At 34.1% G+C, this 23,295-nt stretch overlaps 1 protein-coding gene across 1 annotated transcript; it reads right to left on the bottom strand.

The window, feature by feature from the left end:
- Positions 1-4,186: 4,186 nt before the first annotated feature.
- LOC147396603 (GDT1-like protein 4) lies at positions 4,187-17,534 on the bottom strand. Its single transcript, XM_086451544.1, has 10 exons — positions 17,292-17,534; positions 17,046-17,172; positions 16,888-16,959; positions 16,437-16,592; positions 15,811-15,909; positions 15,476-15,548; positions 10,106-10,191; positions 9,438-9,521; positions 9,109-9,168; positions 4,187-4,576 (listed from the first exon to the last, which is right to left on the bottom strand). The coding sequence occupies exons 2-10, from the start codon at positions 17,157-17,159 to the stop codon at positions 4,388-4,390; spliced, it is 933 nt and encodes a 310-aa protein (XP_086307670.1). The 5' UTR covers positions 17,160-17,172; positions 17,292-17,534; the 3' UTR covers positions 4,187-4,387.
- Between the last annotated feature and the right edge of the window lie 5,761 nt (positions 17,535-23,295).

Below are 23,295 nucleotides of genomic sequence, written 5' to 3'. Positions count from 1 at the left end.
TCTACTTGCCTAATTTATCAACGAGTCACCCTGGTTGTTGTGTATTCCAAATGACAAGTAAAGATTAATGGATAACCCAAAAGCTTGTGCAATGCCTCTCATAAAATCTCATTCAGATCCACAAACTCGTCTTTGAAATTTCCAAATTCCTAATTTGCCTCAGATTTAGATCCTTTTTCGAGTTTCTCCAATAGCATCGACAATTCATAACCTATAAATTATGCAAGCTTAGGTTCGCAAAACTAACACCTCGAATTTGATGAAATATTTTTAAAAACCATGTTATGCTAGGAAAAAATCCAACTCAGATATAGTAATAATCATTTCAAGACAGAAAGAAGCTTTATGTGAAAATTACAAAAAACATTTTTTCTCAAAATGATTAAACTATCATTTACATAAAGACATACTTAGATATCATGTTATGCTAGGCAAACATACTTTGGGACCTAGAAATAATAATTTTTAGATCAAACAAAGCTTTATGTGAAAGTTCATAAAATTGTACAAAATGATGAAGACACCAACGCAAAAACATCCTTAAAAACTACATCTAGGAAAATATTTACGAAAACTTAAAATGACAAATTGACACCAAAGTATCCTTTGTGGGTCCCACACCCCTCCCACATGGAAAACCCATGAATAAGATGAAACTGGCCTCTTCAATGAGTACTTTGCAGAAATCCTATGTTAATATACCTCACAACTAAACAAATTAGACTTCAAATTGGAAAACCTTACCCTAAGAGCAAAATCAGAATTTTTCCACAAATAAAAATTTAAACAAAACCCATAAGAATAACAAAATTTTAACAAACTTTAAAATTTTGAATCAATGAAAATAAACCAATTTAAAAAAAATAAAAAATAAAAGTTGATAAACATTTTAACAAATATTGGAATTGCATTTTAATGAAATAAGCAATTAATAATATGAATAACACCAATAATAAACATACACACACAAAAAAATCAATTAATACGAAGCTTGTGGGGTCAAACTTCATTGGATGAACTCTAGGTGAACCCACATAAACCAACTTTGATAAAAATAACTTCAATTCAATAAGGAGAAATCTTAACCATCAAATCCTTGATTGAATACCATGTAGGTTCCTTTCCAGCAATGTTGAAAATTCAAAATGTCAAAATCCAACTAGTAAAAAAAGAATATAGAAATTTTAAAACACCGAGGGGATTTTGGTCCAAGACTTATTGTGTGAATCCAATAGGTGGATCCAATCCATCAAATACCTTGATGATAATCTAGAAAAAAAGAGAACCCCATCTCAACTGTTAACATGTAGCACCAATTCAACAAAGACTTTAGGCAACTCGTTGCTTTTGGATAAAAAAAACTAAAGAACTTGAAGTTGAATAGGACTCTCAGACGATTGGGATTTTTGAAGACTTCTCAAGCTAGGATTTCTACGGGAGTAATGAAGAAAACGTCTAAGGGGTTAGAACTCCCAAGTCCTTAAAACAAGAGGAGGGAGAACAAGATAGGGTATTTCTTAGATAAGTTACAATCGAAGGAGGATAGAGTTATACTTGAAATCGATGACGACTCTACTGGGGATTTAGGGTCAAGCTTGACCCAATTCATTGACTCTTAGGTTAACATGTTTGACCGACTTGAATTCCATTTAGAATCAAATATTAATTCCTAGACTGTAAAACTAGATAGCAACTCCGGAAATTGGATCTGCACCCATGGATCGAGGGAAGTTTTAGTGGCGACTTCACTAGGAATTTAGAATCAAACTTGACCATATCCATTGCCTTTTAGGTTAACCTTTTGACCAACTAACTTTTGGTAGGTAGCATGCTAGATTAGGGTTTATGTTTACTTTCTTACTAGTGATTGATTTTGATCATGATTAATATACATCTTATGGATTGATCACATGCTTGATATTGTTCTCATAATGTCATGATTGATTGAACATATTTTATGTTACTTTCATTCTTTTGATTGGTTAATACCGACCATCCTACCAGAACCGAACTCCCCAACAATAATATTGACCACTCTCTGACCTCATTCCTCTTGTGTGGGAAGACCTCTAGGAGGCAGAGGAGGTAAATCCCATCCCTTGTGCTCTTTAGTCGTAGTTGCCACATATCTTTTGAGTTTACCTTGGTCGATCATGTCCTGAATGACATGTTTTATCCCCCTCCTCTGATAATGGCATCTTCCCTTTACCCCAACAAATCTTTCACCTACCCCAAAGTTAATGGGTTGGGTGGCATGTTTTGTCCGATATTAACCCAATCTCTTTCAACTCGGATTTCGGGGTCATGATTCCCAATTCGATGTCCAGTGTCATCGTCGTTGCCTCCTCTGGCATCTGGTACTTTAGCCCTCTACTACTACTACTACAGCTGTTTATTCTCCCTTCTGACAGTTCGGATCTCCTCTGATTTTTGTTCTGTACTCTACTACAGTTCTGCCTTCATATGTGCTAGCAAATGTTGTACATTCTACATATTGTTCTAATCTCCCTCCACTTCATGGTCTGTAGGGGCTTGGTTTCCTATTACAACCTCTACTGCAGCTCCAATTGCTTCTCTCCTGCTATTGTTCCTTGTGTTCTCTATGAGTACGTCGTGTTCTTTGTATGCTTTTTACATACGGCGCTAATTACAGAGGTGATTTTTGTATCACCTGGAGATACTCAACTCCCGACCAACAATTTGCAACTCTTCGAGATCTTCCCTATTCCACAGAGCCTCTGATGCCAAAGTCAAGAAAAAAAAAAAAACGAGTTTAAGGTTTCTCTATGTGAACAATTGCATACCTTTTAGTGTGGGAATCTTCCATTATTTATAAAGGGGTCCTTCCTTTTCACATTTCCTTTTTTATTTCCTTCTATTTTAGGATGAGAGTCGTACGAGACTTCCTCATTTAGAGTCAATCTAAAATTGTGGCACTCAAATCTTGAGAATTGGGGGATTAGAATTCTTTATATTCACTGAACTCTGTTTCCCCAATGTCATTGATGTTCAAATACAAGCTCTATTCTCGATACTTAACCCGAGCGGTATTCAAGGTTCGAAGACGGAACCTTGTTTCCAACGAACCTCAAACCCTGGATGATATGTGTCGTTATCCTATAGGTCAGAGAATTTATCCCTCCACTATTATGACTGAACAAGGTATAAAAAAAAAGACAAAATAAGAAATAAACAAATAATATTTTATTTAAGTTCTAACACTATTTTCCAGTGAGGATTGAGAAAATCTTTCTTTCTCAAGAAAGGTGGCTTTCCAGAAAAATTACAATCATTTATTAAAGGATATATGTATATATTGCACCCGAAATTGGGCCTATCAGACCCCAATCCAATCCATTCAAATTGAATAATAAAATATTTGGGTACCAAATAAAAGAACTAATCAAATAACTTATTAGATTGATTTTAAATCGACCATCTCCTGATCTGATAGAACCTAATCAGAAAATGTGTTTCAAATATATATGGGGAGCGTTCAAAAGCCCTAAAGAGAGCCAAACATTTCTCAATATATAGGGAAGAAGTTTCAAAATGAACTGATTTTTTATGAGGATTGTCTCTATTGTGAGGAGATCATCCTTACAAAAAATCTGCCCATTGTGAAACTTGTAATCTCAGTTTACAAGTTTATAAGTTTACAAGTTGAAGAATCGTGAACCGTCAATTATTTGTAAATCACTTTTTATGAGATAGAAGTTTTAGAATGGGCTAATTTTTTATGAAGATGATCTCACCATAGAGATCATTCTCACAAAAAATAACTCATTCCAAGCCAGACAGGATCCAATTCCAAACATGATAGGACGCATAATTTTTAAGCGTTAAGGATACAATCGGATTATATATATATTGTTTTGGTTTAGTTCTGATCTGAAAAAAATAATATATTTGGACAAGTCCTAATCAAAATTCGAATTGAGTTAATAAAAACATATATAAAATGCAATATACATCATCATATATCTAAATAAAAAAAATAATCCTATATATATATATGAACTCCTTATCAGACCAGTACCAATTTGGTGTACCAAAGCAATCCAAGCCGATCCATTGACAACTCCTTAAGGCACTAATCTTTAGACCACACTTCTAATTCAACATTGGTGTTTGTTTCCCATTCCTTCAATAACTTAGCAATTTTCCAGAAATACTACAACAGTGATTGTGTAGGACCACTCAAGAAACTTTTCAATAATTAATTTAGTAAAACTTACACATTAAAGCAAACAAAAAAAAAAACTTTCATGAGTAGGCTGATCGTGTACAAAAGAATAAGCTGCAATGGTATTGAACCCAACAGTTCCAAATTCAGTAAGAGGTAAGTGTTTCCAATTGTACTGATTCAGAATAACCTACACCGAAATCATAGAGGAGGATAAAAGAAAGACGACAACGAAAAACCAAGGAAGAGCAGACCCCCAATTGTTGCAACTGTGCCTTGCGATATCTTTGACGCCAGCATGCTTCCTCCGACTACAGCCACTGATGTACAGATAGTATGTCCTAACATTGCCCCTACAGCCACTCCAACTGCATTTTTATGGGTTGCAAGCTGCAGCAATTAAAAATAAACAAATAAATAAAGTAGCACAAAACCATTTCACATCTTTTGAGCAACAAACAACAAATACAACAAAATCCACACAGAAGATGCGCCACAGCAGTGTGTATACATGCAGGAAAATTATCTGGCACAGCATTTGTAGCATAACATGTACAAAATGATATGCTCAGCAAAAAATAAAGAATAATACTTAAGTGACCTCAAGACTGACCTCATTTCACACTTCTCTGACGTGGAAATGTGTAGGAACCATAGATACTTTTCATCAAGATACGAGTGAAAAGTATCTATGCACACCTCCATATCAGAAGAGTGTGAAATGAGGTCACTTCAGCATGACTCAAAAATAAAATGTATGTATAGTTGTTACCACATCATCAGCAAAGTGATATATCTTTTCCTAAACAATATTTCCTTGAAACAAAAAATTCAACTTTTCTTTTTTGCCGGATGAGTCCAAATGCCACAACGGTGGAAATTTCCTTTTTAAGAATTTTTTTGGGAAAAAAGAAATTCCTAAGCTTCCATGCAGAACCTTTTGAATGTAAAACATGTTTTGTAGAAAAAATCCAGAAGTTAAAACACCAATAGTTGAACCAACCATTGTATGTGTCATAGACATAAAATGTACAACATAATTCAAGGATTATCTACCAACCTGTTGTTTCATTATTGTGTATCCAAGCCTTGGCTCTAGATCAGAAACAAATAAGTTTTTAAAATCAAGCCATCAATATTACTTTTGGGCTATTACAGCTAATGAGTCCAAGAGTTGGTTCACTTATAGAACCAACAAGATTGATGCATTGAATGTGTCACATTATATAGGTGAAAACACGAACAACATGCATCTCCACCTTAATCAACTACATAAATGTACATGAGAGATTTACTTTTTAAGTTGGTGTTCAGAGCACATTCACTGGAAACCAATGGAGAACACTAAAGAATTAATGCATGTGAGAAAACAGATAGAAAGCACTGAGTCGCATTTCGCAATGGGGGCTAGGGGAAAAGCGCAGCAGAGCTGGGTATAGCAGCAGGGAAGGATCCGCGGAACCCATACACATACTATGCCATTGACCTATACAGGTCATGCCATCCCATCATTGACCAAAAAACCTCTCCACATACACACTTAACGCCATTCCTTCTCCATCTGGCCCAAGTAGTACCATGTTTCTGTAATCAACTTCATTCTAAGAACACAACAGTGACTTGAGACCTTCTCTCTATCAAATTCAGTGATTCTGTGATATGTTTCTAATCCATAATATTCATCTTAGCTAGTGTAGCCATAGTTCAAAAGGATCAGTCACAACTGCATATGAGTACGTTGGAGTTGTTACAACTTATAACCATTGTAATGGTGTTTTGCTATGGAAGACATATACAAAATTTTAAAAGAAAGAATTGCGTTTTCTTGCTAAATTACAATAAACATAACATAGTATATTTGACTTAAGACCATTATATTTTGAACTCATTATGCCGCCAAATTAGACCTTCCAAACAAATGTTTTAAAAGTTGTTATTTGAATAATGGCAATAGAAACAGTAAAACTGATATTATAGAATGCAACATTATTTAACAAATTAGGAGACAGTTTAATGATATCGCTGTATAATGATTGTTATCCTCTCCTACAGTTCCACCAAAATCCTTGTGGTGTTCAGAGGGTTACCATGCTTTCAACTCCAACAGAGCATTGAGTCATTGATGAGGTGCATACTTAAACTTAAAACCGTTATATTTGGAACTCAATTATGCCAAGTTAGTGCTTGAAACGAATGTTATGGCAGCTGTTATTGAAGAATAGCAATAGAAACAGTAAAACTGCAGCATTGTTAACGTCAAGTGGGAATCCTTCCCATTCGTGCCGTGTCAATTGCAAGTAGCTTTCTTGATGAGGACATCTGAGTTTCAACTTCAAGATTTCTAATTTCAAGGCCAAAGAACCCACATTGGGTAGATACATTTGGACTGCTTTTAGGAGCATTGAGGGCACATTGAACCAAGAGTTGGTGGGTTTTGTAGTCTATTAATGGGCTGGATCAATTTAGGGATATAAGAGTATTTTTTTTATCTATTTCTGGTTATTTGGGAAATATTAGTTATTTAATTATATTATCACAGACCCAGTAGGTTATTTCATTGTTTTATATTTGAATCTTAACCATAGATTTGCTTTGACAATTTGAGATTAGTCCTAGGATTAGAGAACACTATATGGACCTTTTTTATTAGAGAAGGTCGGGAAATTTTCAGATTTTTCTTGAGAAAAAAAATTTGATGGGTAACCTGGACTTGAACCCACGACTTCAAAGTTGCTTTCCAATGTGTCAAACCAACTGAGATATGGGTCTAAGCCCTTGAAAATTTTACAGATTTCTTCTTGTGAAAATTTTCAGTGATTGGATTTGGGTATGAAACCTTATGGTGTGATGCCAAGAAGCCTTTGGAATAATTTTAAGGTAAATTATCTTTTATCTTCTTCTTCTTAAATTTTCTATTACAATCTCCAGAATTACGTTTTCTTCAAATTTAAGCCTCAAACCATATCCAGGTTGAATCCATGACGTAGATCTCAAATCACCCCTTCCCATACACCCATAACCTGATTCCAGCTTTAACCTTATTACCACCCATTCTAAACATTTTTAAACCTAATCCAATTAAAATTCTACCCCTATTTTCTTTCACCTTTTATTTAAATTGATCCATACTCAAGCAAATTATTGTGAATGCTTAATTTAAACCTTATTGCAAAACTTTGTGTTTCAAAACCAAATTGGCCTTGCTGAAGACATTAACAATATCCAATAAAACCTTTTGGGTCTAATACTTTTTCTGGAAGCCTTTGATTGGGTTCAAGAAAATCTTAATTAATATGGATTAAGACCCTAAGTTAGTTGGAAATTCTAGAACCGTTGATTTAATATGTTTGGAATATCTTAGTAGGATAGTAACTTAGCCTAGGATTATTCTTAACTGCATATTATGGTAGAACTAACTTCTTTTATGCTATTCTTTGTCTTCTTATCAACTAATTCTGATCTCAGATTCTACATTTTAGGCTAAGTTTGCATTGTCTGTACATCACTTCCTCATTTGGTCAATTGCTTTAAATGCGATCTTGATGGTCAACAATCTCATAGCTAGAGGTGTTTTTTGTGTCAAAAGATGTTCTCTATGTAAATATAACAGGGAGTCAATCATCCATTTCTTCCTGCTTTATCCATTTTCTTGGCTCATGTGGTCTTGTTTCCTCTCTTTTTCAATTGCATTGGGTTTTCCCTAAATCTATTCCTGCTGCATTTCCATGTTGGTAATCCTCATGCTTTAGGGGGGGCAGGAAAAGGATTCAATGGAGCCTAATGCCTTTTCTGGAATGTTGTGGCTTGTGAATCAAAAGAAATGACCACGGCTTTCAAGGGAAGAAAAATACTATACTAGACATGATTATTTATGTTCTAGGTTTTATGTTTTAGCTTTTTTCTGGTGTAAACTCTTTGTTGAGTTTAGACGTCTTTTTTTATGAATAAAAGCAAACATTTTTTTTTTGACAAAAAAAAAAAGAGGAAGTGTTTACAGGTATTTTCTTTCAAGAAATTTTTCAGATGGGAGATTGTTTGCCTGAATAGGGTAGAAGGTGTTTGCATTTGATTCAGTTGATTTTTTTTTTCCTCTTCTTCTAGGGGATTTCTCTGTAAATGTTTTCTTTGTTGGTTGGTCTTCTCGATCACCTTCTTTTTTCTAATTGCTAGCAATAAAATTTACTTATCAGAAAAATATATATGGAAAAAAAGTACACACATGCTCGCATGAACATGTTTGACAAAAAGTCTTTTTTTTTTTTTTTGCATAAATCACAGCGCATATAAAGTTTTCTATACCAATTATTTGATCATTCATTAATGCCAACTTTTCTTTTCCAGTTATAGCAAAAATCAAAATGAGAAACTCTTTTTTCCACCTTAAATCAAAATAGCTGTAATTCAGCCATTGGGTAAAGTACCATAACTTTTAAACAATACTTCAGTATGGTGTCTCAATTGAAAAACTGGTCTAGTTCAACTGTGGACAAAAATAAAGTGTGACAGAAACAATGATAAAATTTAAACCAATCCAGACTTTTTTTTGGAGCTAATTTCTTTTATAGTTTAATTAATATTGTAGCCATCTGGAACTCTGAAAATCAAATGAAACAACATCAAGGATAAACTTTGAAAGGGTCTAGATAGGGAGGAAAAGAGGCAAAAATAGAAACATGAATCCATTTAAAGAAGCTGTTAAGTGCAATAATGTTGATTTCCTCTATAGCTATGTAAAATAATGTTGATTCACCTTTTGGATTGATGAACGTAAACAATGGTTGGGGGGGGGGGGAACAACATCAAAATTAGATATAGAACTGTACACAAAGCCCCAGCATGATAAAAACAATGATGTAACAATAGATACAGGTATGGATGTATGTAATCCAAGAAAAACTAAATGAAGGAGAGAATCGGCTTACAGCAATTGTTGCTATCTGGCTACGATCCCCCCATTCTGCTAGAAAGGTTAAAACAAACGACTGCATGCAAAGTAACGAGCAAAATAATCTGTTATGATCGGATACTGTAGTAACTGGAACAAAATTCTCTATGCAGACTAGGATAATTAAAATGAGGAATCAATAGCATCAAAGACTGAAGCTCCCCTACATGAATCACTCCAAAATAACTTGCATAAAGGAAACAATTAAAGGTGTAATCTATTTCATATGTACTACAAACATCTGACAGGAATTAATGTTAAGATCTAGCTAACATTGATGAATCAAGAAACTGATGAAAATGGTACCTCTAAAAATATTGGTGTACAAAATCTTGAAAAGAAACGGCGGAAAGTTGTTTTCCCTTGCCCTGCCTCCAGTTTCTCTTCAACCTTCATAAAAATGACAAGGTAATTCACTCACCAAAGATCAACCAAGTAACATGAGAACATCTTTTATGCTCATAAAATTGATGATAGAATTTTCAAGTAAAACACTGACAGATCAAGAGTTATCATGCTGCCCTATATAGGCATAGCAGAGGCTAATGTGTGACATCATGCTATTTTCACAAACTGAGGAGAACCATAGCATTGTTTGTAAATGGTCAAAACATTAAGACATTATAAGATAAATAGTTTGGAAGATATCACATGCAGGTTTGAATCATTATTGAACAGTAATTTGCTTGCAATTTAAACCTGCCAAAGTCAAGAAGCTTGTTACTTGTCCAGCTAATTATCTGGCATCCGAAGGTTGGGAGCTAGACTCCGATATTTAAGACCTCAAAGATTACCAGCTAGAAGCCACGACTCAAACTACCAAGCATGTTAACCGCCTCAATAAATTACTGAGGCTTTAACACAGCATATACAAGTAGGCAAAGAATAGTAAAAGGGCCAAAAAAGAAAAACTGTGTCAGTGACGTGTGTGTGTGGGGGGGGGGGGGGGGGGGGTTCTGAGAATAACGAAGTACTTCTTCCATTTCCTTTTTCTGCGATGTCTTCGAATCTGATCTCCAAGCAATGTAAAGCAGCCGCAGCCCAAAGAATGCATAAAGAACTGCACATAACAAAATCAAATTGTAAATGTTATTATCAGTGTACGATGGTACAGACGCCCAACTACATCAGAGATCAGACTACCCAAACTAAATTGAAAAAAGATCACTATCTACTGCAGTACAAAGGAAAAGTCTAGAATCTGTAGACAGAAGCATACATTTAAAACTTCTTTTTTTATAAGTACAATATAAAACTTCTTGAAAAGTTCATGTACGTTGGATGGACACTTGTGCTCTCTTATTGACCTTTTATCAAAAATATCAACACTTGGGATCTGATGCAGTCCAACCATATCACTTTATTTAAAGATAGTTTTCTCAGTCAAAAAGTGTCTGGATGCCTTAATACCGATATCCAAAGAAAGCTAATTTGTGTAGTTTGCAATGAGGATAGAATAATGCAATTCCGACAAGACTTGAGCAAGATAGGTAGGTAACTAGAATTGGAAAAGTGAAATAAATCAATGTTCTAGAAGTCTTTAGGCTAGTTTCTAAGTTATTTTGATAAGTAATTAGAAATCCTCTAATGCTTTTGTCCAGACATCTTTAAATACACATGTAGTCTTACCTTTTTCACCAAGAAAAAAAAAATGTAGTACTTACCTCTTTCAAAGAAAGAGAAAAGATTTGTGTTTATGTTTGGCTGTTGAGATAGATGCTATACATGAGGTGTGATTCCGTGTATGATTCAAAATAATGTACCATTTCGGAACGTATCAGCCAGTACATAGCAGTTTTGAACATTCCGATGCGAAATATTCCTGGAATTAAATTTTTCAGTTGGTGCCAGTCAGTATCGGAAAGTTTATTACAAACCTCTGGCATAATGAACTGGTACAAATTTAATGTAATGACTCTTTCATTAGTTCTGAAGTATCAATTGGGCAAAGTTGTTACCTTCTCTACCATAATTGAGATTCAATCCACCAAATAGTGAAATCAAGTAACTAGTGTCATTTTTTTCCTTCTAAAATGGGTCGACGAAAAAAATAATTCCCAGCATAAGGAAACCAATCTAAGAAAACCTCTAGATTCCGACCCAAATAAATTCAGGAATATCGAGTTTGATACCAAATCTGATCATTAAGGGGACTTTCAACCATGGTTTAAAATATTGTTTTGTTTCGATATTTCAGATTTCTCAAAAACCGAAACGATACTGAAACATTTCTGAGACTTTACCAAAACATTCCAATACATACCAAAAATAAGTCTTTCAAAAGATACTCAAGTCAAGGAACAGGTCATCAATTTGAAAATAATGGGTTTCTCCAACACAAGACTTTGGCTCTAATGAAACCTCTCAAATATCGTTAGCCATTAAAAAATTATCTCAAGAAATCACCACGATCAAACAAACCATATCCATTCAAGAGTCCTCAGCCCATTCAAATTCACCTACTCCTTCTCTCCCTGATGAAGATGAAGAAGACTTTGGATTCTAACAAAAACTCATCCAAAAGATCGCAAATTCATCAACTCAAAGTCGTCAAAGATTTACTTCAAAGATTGTCAAAGCTGTCAAAACTATCAAAGCCGTCAAAGTCATTATTGCCGTCAAAAATCAACAAGTATTGTAAATTTACTATTAAAAATATATGTCCGTTGTTATAAAGACATGTAAATTTACTATTCAAAGTGTCGGTCAAATGTAATGTTGTCACGTGTACACTTTATGTGATCACATGTATCGGTCAAATAACAACATGACACGTCAAAAGAATTAAGTCGGTCGAGTCTTAGATTGATACGTACCCCTTCTCAAAGCTTTCAAAACTTTCTGAATTTTTTATAAATACCAAACCTCTTCTCCTTGAAGAGCATTCGAAAAATATTTCTCTGCGACCCAACCACCTTCTCTGACCATTTTCTCTAACCATTTTCTCCGACCATCTTCTCCAACCATCTTCCTTAAACCCTAAAACTAATAATTGTAAGGGATTTTATTCCTAAAGGGGCTAGAAACTGAACGAGAGAAGCAAAAGGGAGCAACCCATTTTGATGGGGATATGATATGAAGTATTTTGAATTTAGAATACGTTATGTCTCTATCTTTTTCAATATGTGAAATGGTGGCACTTTGGGTTTGAGAAAGGATGGCTTCATAAAATTTGTGGGAAAGATTATGTTGTTTACCCTTGATCGACCCATGTATGACTCTCTGCCAACCCCTCAAATCCTTTCCAAAATATTCCTAATATCGATACTAGAAGATGGTCAGAGAAAATCGTCAAAGAAGGTGGTTGGGTCAAGATGGTCAGAGAAAATAGTCAGAGAAGGTGGTTGGGTCACAGAGAAATATTTTTTGAATGCTCTCCAAGGAGAAGAAGCTTAGTATTTATAAAATATTCAAAACATTTTGCAAGCTTTGAAAAGGGGTACGTGTCAATCTAAGACTTGACCAACTTATTTCTTTTGACGTGTCATGTTGTTATTTGACCGACACATGTGATCAAGTGAAGTGTACACGTGGCAACATTACATTTAACCAACATTTTGAACAGTAACTTTACACATGTCCTTATAACAACGGACCGACACTTATAATAGTAAATTTACAATAACTGTTGTTTTTTGACATAATTGTTGATCTTTGGCGGTTTTGACGGCTTTGATGTCTTTGACGGTTTTGACAATCTTTGAAGCAAACCTTTTGACGACTTTGAGTTGATGAATTTGCGATCTTTTGGATGGGTTTTTGTTAGAATCCAAAGTCTTCTTCATCTTCATCAGGGAAAGAAGAAGTAGGTGAATTTGAGTGGGCCGAGGACCCTTGAATAGATATGATTTGTTTGATCATGGAGATTTCTTGAGATAATTTTTTAATGGCTAACAATATTTGAGAGGTTTCATCAATCTTTTGCTTTTGATGATGAAGGGAGTAAAGTTTCTTTGAAAGATTTTGAAGTGTCGATTGGGGTACATTTAGTGGTGAAAATTCTTGAGGATTTTTGGATATCAAATTTATCCCACCATTTTACGTATACGTATCGGTATAAAGTGGGAATGGAATCATAGATTTTTTTTTTAATAATCCCATTTCATGATCCAAGGTAAACCAATTTGGGAGAAGAAAATCATATTTTCATAAGCTGGATCATCAATATTGAGCTTGGTGTTTTTGACAAAGGTTTGAAGTTGTTGAAGGAAATTTTGGGGAAGGATGCTTGACATAGAGCCAAAGGTAAACCACCAATTGGTGAAAAACCAGTTTGAAATTTGTTGGTGCAGAATTGGAGGAACCAAGAATGTCCTCCTTTGGAATTTTGGAATAAGAGAGTATGAATCCAAGCATTCATATAGTTCCAATAATTGTAAGGGATTTTGTTCCCAGAGGGGCTAGAAACTGAACGAGAGGAGCAAAAAGGAGCATCCCATTCTGATGGGTATATGATATGAAGTATTTTGAATTTAGAATATGATATTTCTCTATCTTTTTCAGTATGTGAAATGGCGGCACTTTGGGTTTGAGAAAGGATGGCTTCATAAAATTTGTGGAAAACATTATGTTGTTTGGGCAGAAAATGGTCGGAAATTTTGGGGTTTCCCTAAAACACTCAATCTTTGGGACAGGTATTTATAACTCAAAGAGATAGAGATAGAGAGAGAGAGAGAGAAGAAGAAGAAGAAGAAGAAGAAGAATTGAGAACTGACCTCAAAGGTACAAACTATAGCGTTGGTGATCCAGTTCTCTCACTCTCTCTCTTCTCAAGAGAAATCGGATGTTTGGAACCGAAAAATCAATGTCTCGATGATTGTTTTGATTCCATGGGTGTATCGTCCCGGAAGGTTTAAAAACCGAGACATTTCGGCCAAATATAAACTGAAACAAAATGATACTTTAAACCATTTTTTTACTTAAAATTTGGCATTAAACATCCTAAGACTTTTGACAGCTGCAGATCTACAACCATCTGTTTCCAACTGCTAGTTTGTCGAATTGGGTTGTGAGAATTCAAAGTTGCCCTTCCAATCAAGAAGACCACTCTTGTTAACCATCTGTTTCCTACTGCTAGTTTGTCAAATTGAGCAGCAAGAACCATGAAATGTTTACTGTTAACCATTTTTTTCTTTTATTTCAAAAGTAACATCAAGTTAGACGGTCAACAATAACTGACCAGGTCAATGCGTTTGATTGTCCATGTCAATGAATTTGGGTTTGGCTAGGGGGGCTGCTGAGTATGCTTTAAGTGTGTGGGCTTTGGGATTTATATGGGCTGGGTTTAATATGTCATAAGCCTACAACCTAAAAGAAAGTTTGCACAATTTCTAAATAGAACCCCAATGAATAGGCTCTTCTTCAACCTTTTGAATAGAAACAAAATAAGGAAAGAATTTGAGAACCTAACCATGCCTCTCTGAACACTCACAACTGTTGTGGCCTGATCAGACAAGCTTATAGGGGAAAAAAAGTAGACCCTGGTGAAGACAACGGGTCCAAAACTGCAAGGATTGGAAAGGTGAAACCAGCAACTACAAATCTGATGTTGATACAACAATGGTGACAGCATGAACACAAGAAAAATTTAGCATCTATATGCAACTTCCAGCGGCAATGAAAGTAGATTGTTCGTGTCACCTGTATGTGGATCTAATGCTCTTTGACGTAGACCCAAGGTTCGGGATTCAAATTTGACGTAGAGTTGGGGTTTTCAATTTTACTCTCAGGTACTAGTGTAATACCCTAGCTTAAACAACTGAATTCCTCCATCAAAATAAAAAATTCATCACACAAATCTAAATTGAGGTTTGAGAAATGAGAAATCTAATCCTAACTAGCCTCAAACTCAAAAATAATTCCACTTCAATTCAAATAATCTTAGCCTCGCCTAACTAAACTTATCAAGCAAACCCTAATCCTACTTAAAAATATCAATCAATTAAACTTGGCTAATCATTCATCCTTTAAATTTCTTTCTTTCAATAGGCTGAATGTGATCTATTGATGGGCCTCACCCATTGCATGTGAATATGGGTTAAGTTACACTCTTGGCCCGCCATATAGAAGTCTACAAGTTTGAATATACTGGAGATCCCTCTCCCACACATTGTACAGGTTCACCGCTACACAAACACACATATATCAAGGAGATGGAACACTAAAAACATCAAGTAAAGAAAAATAAAAATAAAGACAGATAGCCATTGACCAACATAATCTTGGATGAAAAACAAAATCATGTTATGTGACAATCCAAACCTGCCACTTAGTAAAATATTCACAATGCATTCTATAAAAGAAGACAAATGTTTAGTAGTTCAGGAATCAATTACACAAAATACCTGTAGCTGCACTATTTGTGTGCTTTCTTGATATCAAATTTGGTACTATCCTACCAAGTCCAGTGGAAAGTACCTGATGCACAAATACAATATGTTTAAGTTACAACATAGAAAATTGATAGTCCCTAAAGTAAGTTTAGAACTGCCTAATACTTATCAAAAAAAAAATTAGAAATACATAACAAATAAAATTTACCTCAGTAAACAACCCACTTGAACAAAAACATTCAAGTGCATTGCTAGGAATAATAAGGGGAGAGTTGACTTTAATATAAAACGAAAAAAACACGTATTGCTTCAATTAGACTGTAGTGGGATAGTCAATGAGAACTTACTGTCATCACAATCAATGCACTAAGAGCACCAGATAGAACAATGGATTTGGGGTGACGCATTGCCATGAGTGCTGCTATTATAAATGTCTCATCTCCAATCTAGCAGCAACAATGTAAAGTAAACAGAATATATCAAATTAGGTATAAAATACAAGGAAACATGGCATGGTAAGGAACAACACTAACTCAATAAGGATTGGGTCATCTTGCTTTTTTACAGCAATCAACATGCAAGTGCATCATTTCATACCATCTTGTTTTGATAAGGAAACGACATTAGTGGTCAATAATTAGTAGGTGAAAGCGGATTTTGAACCCAGATCATGGTATCAACACTCACAATCTATAACCAACTTACAATGTAATGGATGGATTACTTTGATATGTTGCATCCCGTTTAATTTTACTTCATAGTTGATCTAACTATCAGAAGAATTACATTCTTTCAAATATATGCAATGCGGTCCATAAAGAAGTGAAACAATTGAATGGCTAGGATAGCCTATCAATTCGCACATATAAAACAACAATCTTTTGTGGCAGTACCATACCACAATTCAAAGTTTCCACATGAACATAAATAGGACTTGATAAAATTATAAATCCAAGGAATTCGGGGGACAAACCTCACTAACAAGGATCATGGACAAGCTCGTAAAGAAAGCATCAAATATTCCAAGGCCATCTGATTCTGGAATTGCACCGAATGAAGTGCCCCTAAGTACTGAACTGAGGTCATTATCATCACCTGTAGAATCGGTCTCAATGGAGTCTAGAACTATCTGCTCCACCAAAAATTTAGAAGTAAAATCTAAATGAAACAGAATTTGTTCTACCGGACTAATGGTACGTTTATTGATCGCCATTTTTTGCACCACATAAAAAAAAAAGTTATTTATAGGTTTTTTTTTTTTTTAGTATTTTGGAAAAGTCATTTTGTACCAAAAATTTAAAATTTTGCATTAAAAAATACCTCCAGAATATCTTTTCTGGCCAAAAAAAATGGCGATCCAAAATGAACCCTAACTTAGAAATCCTTGAAAGAAAGAAAATGAGAGAAAAAGTTCATAAATTTACTTTACTACGCCGACCAAGGTCTTTAACAGATCTGTTCGACAACTCCTTGGTTCTTGTTTCCGCTTCAAAATCCTACAATTTAGGTTTTCAGATCAAACGATTCATTTAGGGTTTCAGAACAAATGGATCCAACATAATCATCAAAAAAAAAAAATTACCTGAGCAGAGGAAACAGCCACTAAAATAGCGGCAAAAACAAGGATGAGTAGGAGAACGGAAAAATGAGAGAAGCCTCCACTCCTAAGGCTTCTATACGAATCCATGAAGCTCATCTCAAACTCCAATCTTTTAAATTAAAATCCAAACATAAATAAATAAATAAGTTAGCAAACAAGAGAAACAGAGGGAAAATAAAACTGCTGATTCAGAAATCTCTGTGTGCCTCTCTTTTTAAGATCACAGACCTATAATTTGATGAGATCTCTGGGAGGAAGAGTTGGATCTGATTCGGTAAATGGAGAGTTTTAGAATTCGAAAATAAAACCCTGAAATTCTTCCCAATGAGATGAAATCGGTCTTCTAGGTCAATAAGGAGGATTTCGAAGACTATTACAATTCAGAGAGAGAGAGAGAGAGAGATCCTGCATTGTTTGTATACCACTTTAGAGTATAGAAACTTTTCGAGCAGGATCCCCTAAACGAGGTCCGGAACTCCGTCCCCTTATATTCATTGTTATTTGTGTAGCTATTTTTCTTACCAAAATGACCCTCGGTTGGATTTTGAATTACATAAAAACCCTTCCTCTTCAATTATTTATCAGGGTCATAAAAGTCTAACCCAAAATTTTATTTAATTCAAGTGAATTTGTATTCACTTTTACCAACTCAATCCGCGTTAGTAGGTCTTCCTCCACTCTTGTTGAATTTTCAAATTAATATTTTATTTCTATTTAGGTTTATAATCAACTTTCATTTTACATCTCTAACATGGTTTTTAAACTTGTTAGAGATCGAGACGTATCGTCATAGTTAACTCGGTATCAAAGCTGAATGAGACCAACTCACAAAGTCATTTTCTGACCAAGTTTTACATTTCACATACAATTTTTTGAGTTATCTCACAAAACGTCTCAAATGTATCGAAAAACTCGTCCGAGATGACTCGGTATCGGAGCTGAACAAGATGGGACGCAATACCGAATTTAAAAACCATGACATCTAAACTTTTCTATTCCTAATTAAGTTGGTTAAAGTTATTTTAGATTAGATAAAGAAATTGCAATCTAACCTACAATTGGCAACACATCTTTGGTAACATAGAATATAAGATCATGGGGAAAATATTAAGGTAATGCAAAATAACCTAGATTTGATCATTGTAAGATTGTTATACTTTGAGAAGGGTGGTAGAAGACTAATTACGTGGTAAAAAAGATAATATAAAATATAAAAAAAGATCTTCGAAATTTCAAATGGTTATATGTTCAAAGAATCAATGCAAAATGTTGTAATTACAACATTTTACAATTAGGGTTTGGGAAAGGTTAAGGGCATTTAGCTGAGGTTAGGATTGATCTAAAATAAAAGAATAAAAAAAAAATAGAGAAAATGATTAGATGAAGAAGGAGATCAAATTGAAGAAAATAGATGATACCTTGATCTCACACCATGATCTAATCACTAGAAAAATCTCAATAAGAGAGAGATATAGAAATTAAACCATTGACTTTTCAAAATCAACTACAATACCACATATATAGATTCTCTCAGATTAGACTCAAATCTTAATCATCAAAAAGGAAAAAAAAATACCTGGGCAGAGGAAACAACTACTAAAATAGTGTCAAGAATAAGGATGAGTTGGAGAACGAAGAAATGAGAGAAGCCTCCACTCCTAAAGCTTCTATACAAATCCATGAAGCTCATTTCAAACTCCAATACTTTCAAATTAAAAATAATAATAATAAGTTAATAAACAAGATAAACAAAAGGAAAATCAAACTACAATCAAAAATCTTTGTGTGAGATCGTAGGTGTGTAATTTGGGGAGATCTCTGGGAGGAAGAGTTGGATTTGCTTCGACAATTGGGGAGTTTTTGAATTCAAAAAGAAAACCCTAAAATTCTTCTCAATGAGATATTCTACGTCAATAAAAAGGATTTCAAATAATATTAGAATTTAGAGATAGATTGTTTGTAAACCAGTTTAGAGTCTAGAAACTTTTCAAGCAATATCCTCGAAAATGAGGTTCAGAACTCATTCCCCTTGTATTGGGGGTGGGGTGTTGGTATTCGTGTAACTATTTTCTTTATCAAAATGGCCCTCGATTGGATTTTAAATTACTTAAAACACCCTTCCTAGTCAATTATTTATCATGGTCATAAGAGTCTAACCCAAAATTTTATTTAATGCAAGTGAATTTGTATTGACTTTTACCAACTAAATCCACATTAGTATAGGTCTTCTTCCACACTTATTGGATTTTCAAATTATATTTTATTTTTATTTAGGTTTATAATCAACTTTCATTACACATCACTAAACTTTTCTTTTCATAATTAAGTTGGTTAGGTGAACCCAACTAAAGTTATATTAAATTAGATAACAAAATTGCAATCTAACATACAATTGGCCATACACATCTTTGGAAACATAGATTACAAGATCATGGGAAAAAGATTGAAGTAATGCAAGACAATCTAGATTTGATCAATTCTAAGATTGTTCTACTTGAGAAGGGTGGTGGAAGACTAATTAAGTGGTAAGAAAATAAAATATAAAACATAAAATAAGATTTTAAGAAATGATCTTCGAAATTTCAAGTGGTTATATGTTCAACGAATCTATGCAAAATTTTGCAATTACAACATTTTGACAATTAGTGTTTGGGAAAGTTTAGGGTATTTAGTTGATGTTAGGATTAATCTAAAATAAAATAATAATAAAAAACAGAGAAAATGAGAAGATGAAGAAGGAGATCAAATAGAAGAAAATAGATGATACCTTGGTCTCACACCATAATCAAATCTCTAGAAAAATCTCTATAAGAAAGCTATAAAAAAAAATTTATTCCATTAACTCTTAAAAAATGAATTATAATGGTACACATATATAGGTTCTTTCATATTAAACCCAAAATCTTAATCTTAAATATGACTTAAACATTGAAACTTTTGACCTTGAGACGTTAATCCCGTGTAAATCTAATACCATATTACTATTTTGACCATTACTCTCTCAAAACTCATCAGAATAATAAAATCTTGGACTCGTTGGATAGGTAATTACATAATTTTTCAAATGACATGAAAAATTTTGACCCCTCAAAATAAAGTCTAAAGAAAAATAATGTGAATGGTACCTAGACTCGAATAAAACTCCTAAAATAACCCAAGTACCACTAAGAACTAAAAGATAATTAATCTAAAATAATCATGACTAAATAAATAAATCTAGTCCAAACAAGTACAAATATAAATAATTACAAAATTTCCATTGTAATAGTTGACTTAATTTGTATTTCACATTGTTATCCTATGGTTGGAGAAAACCCATCATTGAGTTATGAAGTGCTTGAGAATAATCACAACAATCATTGACTCATTCTATTTGGCGAAAACTTGTCCTCATAAACTTCAAATTGTGATCTTCTATTTTGGCAAAGCTTATATTGTATCGATATAAAATGATTAAGTTGGTATGAGATAGTGATAATACAACTGCATCTTTTTTAGGCTTCTCTACGTGCTATATGTTGTGTTTCCCAAGGGTATTTTCATAATTTCACTAATATTATGTAAAACCCTAGTTAGGTTTCTTGGGGTGTTTATATTTATCATTTTTTGGTGAAAGGGTGTAATATGTAGCTGCAGTTTTCTCTTTATAGTGAAATCAGCGTGATTCGTGGACATACCTCAATCAAGAGGTAACCACGTAAAATCTTGTGTTTTTTTGTATGATTGCATCTTATGTTTGATTTTTCAATTCTTTTTCTTATTTCGATTGCAACTATTTTCTTAACACTATCTACTTCATGTTCTACTTCCTCTAATGGTTTTAGAATTATAAGCACACTATCCTCTTAAATTGATATTGCATTTGTCTTTTCGTCAATCTTCTGTTTGACTGATGTACCATTGAGTTTTTACTTCCAGGTGATATCTTGAGTAGATATCGTCTACTGAAATAACACGTAAAATAATTTGCTCTGCATCAAAGGTACCTTGTACCCATGAATCCAATCCCATCCCAACACGATATGCAATCATTTAGAAAGACCACCTTCCACTCAAAACCATGGATAAACTTTTCTTGGCGAACTGATTGATAGAAACCTTCATAAAGATATTCATAATAAATTTTATCTTCAACATTCTAAGATTTCTCAAAAAGACTTGTGGAATAAAGTTTTCTTCATACTCATCACTCCATAATACCCTAAGTGACTTCCCAAAATGTAAAACAAATATGGTCTTGACTTTCAATATCATTTCTAAATGTCATACTATTCCAGGTTAGCTCTGGTACCAAAATTGATGCGAAATAACCTAGATTTTTTCAATTTTAAGGTTGCTCTACTTTGGGAAGGGTGATGCAAAAACTATTTTTTGAATTAAGATTTTAAGAAGATATGAAAAATATTTATGTGAAAAAAAAAAAATTTAAAGATTTGGGGAGAAGATTTTGAAATCCAAATAGAAGAATAAAAAAAATAGAAAATATGAAGAATGAGATAAAATAAAATAAGATAGATAATACCTTAATCTTACACCAAGAATAGTCTCACGTCATGATCCAATAATCAAAGAAACCTCGATAAGAGAATTGTAAAATTTCTTTTATTTCATTTACAATGTCACATATGTAGTATAGATACATGATTCTCGATTACGAGTACCACATCGACGAAGGTTTGAAGTTGCCACCATTCATATTGTAAGAGGGTGTGAATGGTCACCCGATGTATATTTTTAGGAAAAGTGTCATTTTTGACGTTTATGATTCTCGATAGATAAGGTACCAGTTTACCTTGAGATCAGGGTAAGTGGTTTGATTGGAGACAAGGGAAGGTATTAGGCACAATTTTCTCCCCACCACGGGTGGTAACCTCAACTCAACTCAATCATTTTTTGATAGAAAATGCAAAACAAAATAAAGTGTCACGTGTCGATAACTTGTACCCTAAATAGTGATTTATTTTTTACTCGATTATAGAATCATCCCATTGAAAGAGATGATCCTTTTAAACATTTAGCCTTATGAACTACATGTGCTTTTAAAAAGTGTTAGCGATGGTTATTGATCCATTCTCATGAGTTGAGAAGGACCCAAAGATTGGTTGCCTCAAAATGATTTAAGAGGTTTGAAAATTGATTTTGTTTTGAAGATGGTTACAACCCCTATACTTTCAATCGAACCGAAGTCCGATCTACTAGAGATAGGGGAGGGGGCACATCACATTGTATGTCTTTCTAAAAAGAAATTAAAGAGATGAAGGGATAGTAGAAGAAGGATATGGAGAGGGTAGAGAGAGATAGAGAGAGAGATGGATGGTGTATCATTTTGACTATACATTGAGGCCTTAGCTTATTTCCTTCTTTTCTACTTTTTCTTCTTAAGTCCTTCTTGAGTCCCTAGTGAAGTATGAAAATATAATTTCTTTTAGAGTATGTGAGAATATGAGAGTAGTAGAAGAATGAGTAGAGTATTGATTTTTTAGTCTAAAACTTCGGGGGATTTGATTTGGGAGATGAGGGGGTATTTATAGGTATTAGGAGGATATTTTAGGGATATAATGGGATGAAGTGTTGGAGAGTAGAGAGTGACATAGATTTTGAAGGTGAGGGGTATGAATTTTGAGTTGAGAGGAGGGTAGTTATGTAATGAAGGTAAATGGGTATTATTTTGATCCAAATAGTTTGGATCTTAGCCAATCCATTTGGGAAAAATGTTTGGTGAGGTGAGATGATGGGTATTTGATTTGAGAGAATTGAAGCGTAATGGAGTGATGTGTTGATGGAGTGTTAGGTTGGTTGAAGAGGTGAGGTGTTTAGAGTAGAAGAATAGGTTGTGTAAGGGGTTGGTTGGTTGGATTTTTGAAGGGTTAAGGAGATGATGACATGTATTAAAAGGAGATGGGAGAGTGAGGTGATTAATGAATTGATTGGTGAAAGTGGGTGATTGATTGAAGATGAGGGGTGTGAGTTAGTTTGTGAGAATGGTTTTGTAAGAAATGATGAAGGGAGGTGTGGATTGTGATGTGAATTGGTGGAGAATTTATAAAAATGTGATGGATTAGGGTGTAGGGGATATGGGTTGTGATGTGGGTGGTTCATTGTGTTAGAGAAAAGTGAGGTGGGTAGGTTAGGGAAGGGTATGAGTTGAGATGATTTGTGGAGAGGGGTGATGTGAGTAGATAGATTGTTAGAGAAATGTGATGTAGGTAGGTATTTGGATGAGAGAGGTGAG

This window comes from Akebia trifoliata, chromosome 8 (assembly GCF_017979445.1).
Source record: "Akebia trifoliata isolate Shusen 1 chromosome 8, ASM1797944v1, whole genome shotgun sequence".
Lineage (NCBI taxonomy): Eukaryota > Viridiplantae > Streptophyta > Magnoliopsida > Ranunculales > Lardizabalaceae > Akebia > Akebia trifoliata.
The sequence above is the reverse complement of the archived record's forward strand: the minus strand, read 5'-3'. Positions and strand labels throughout refer to the sequence as shown.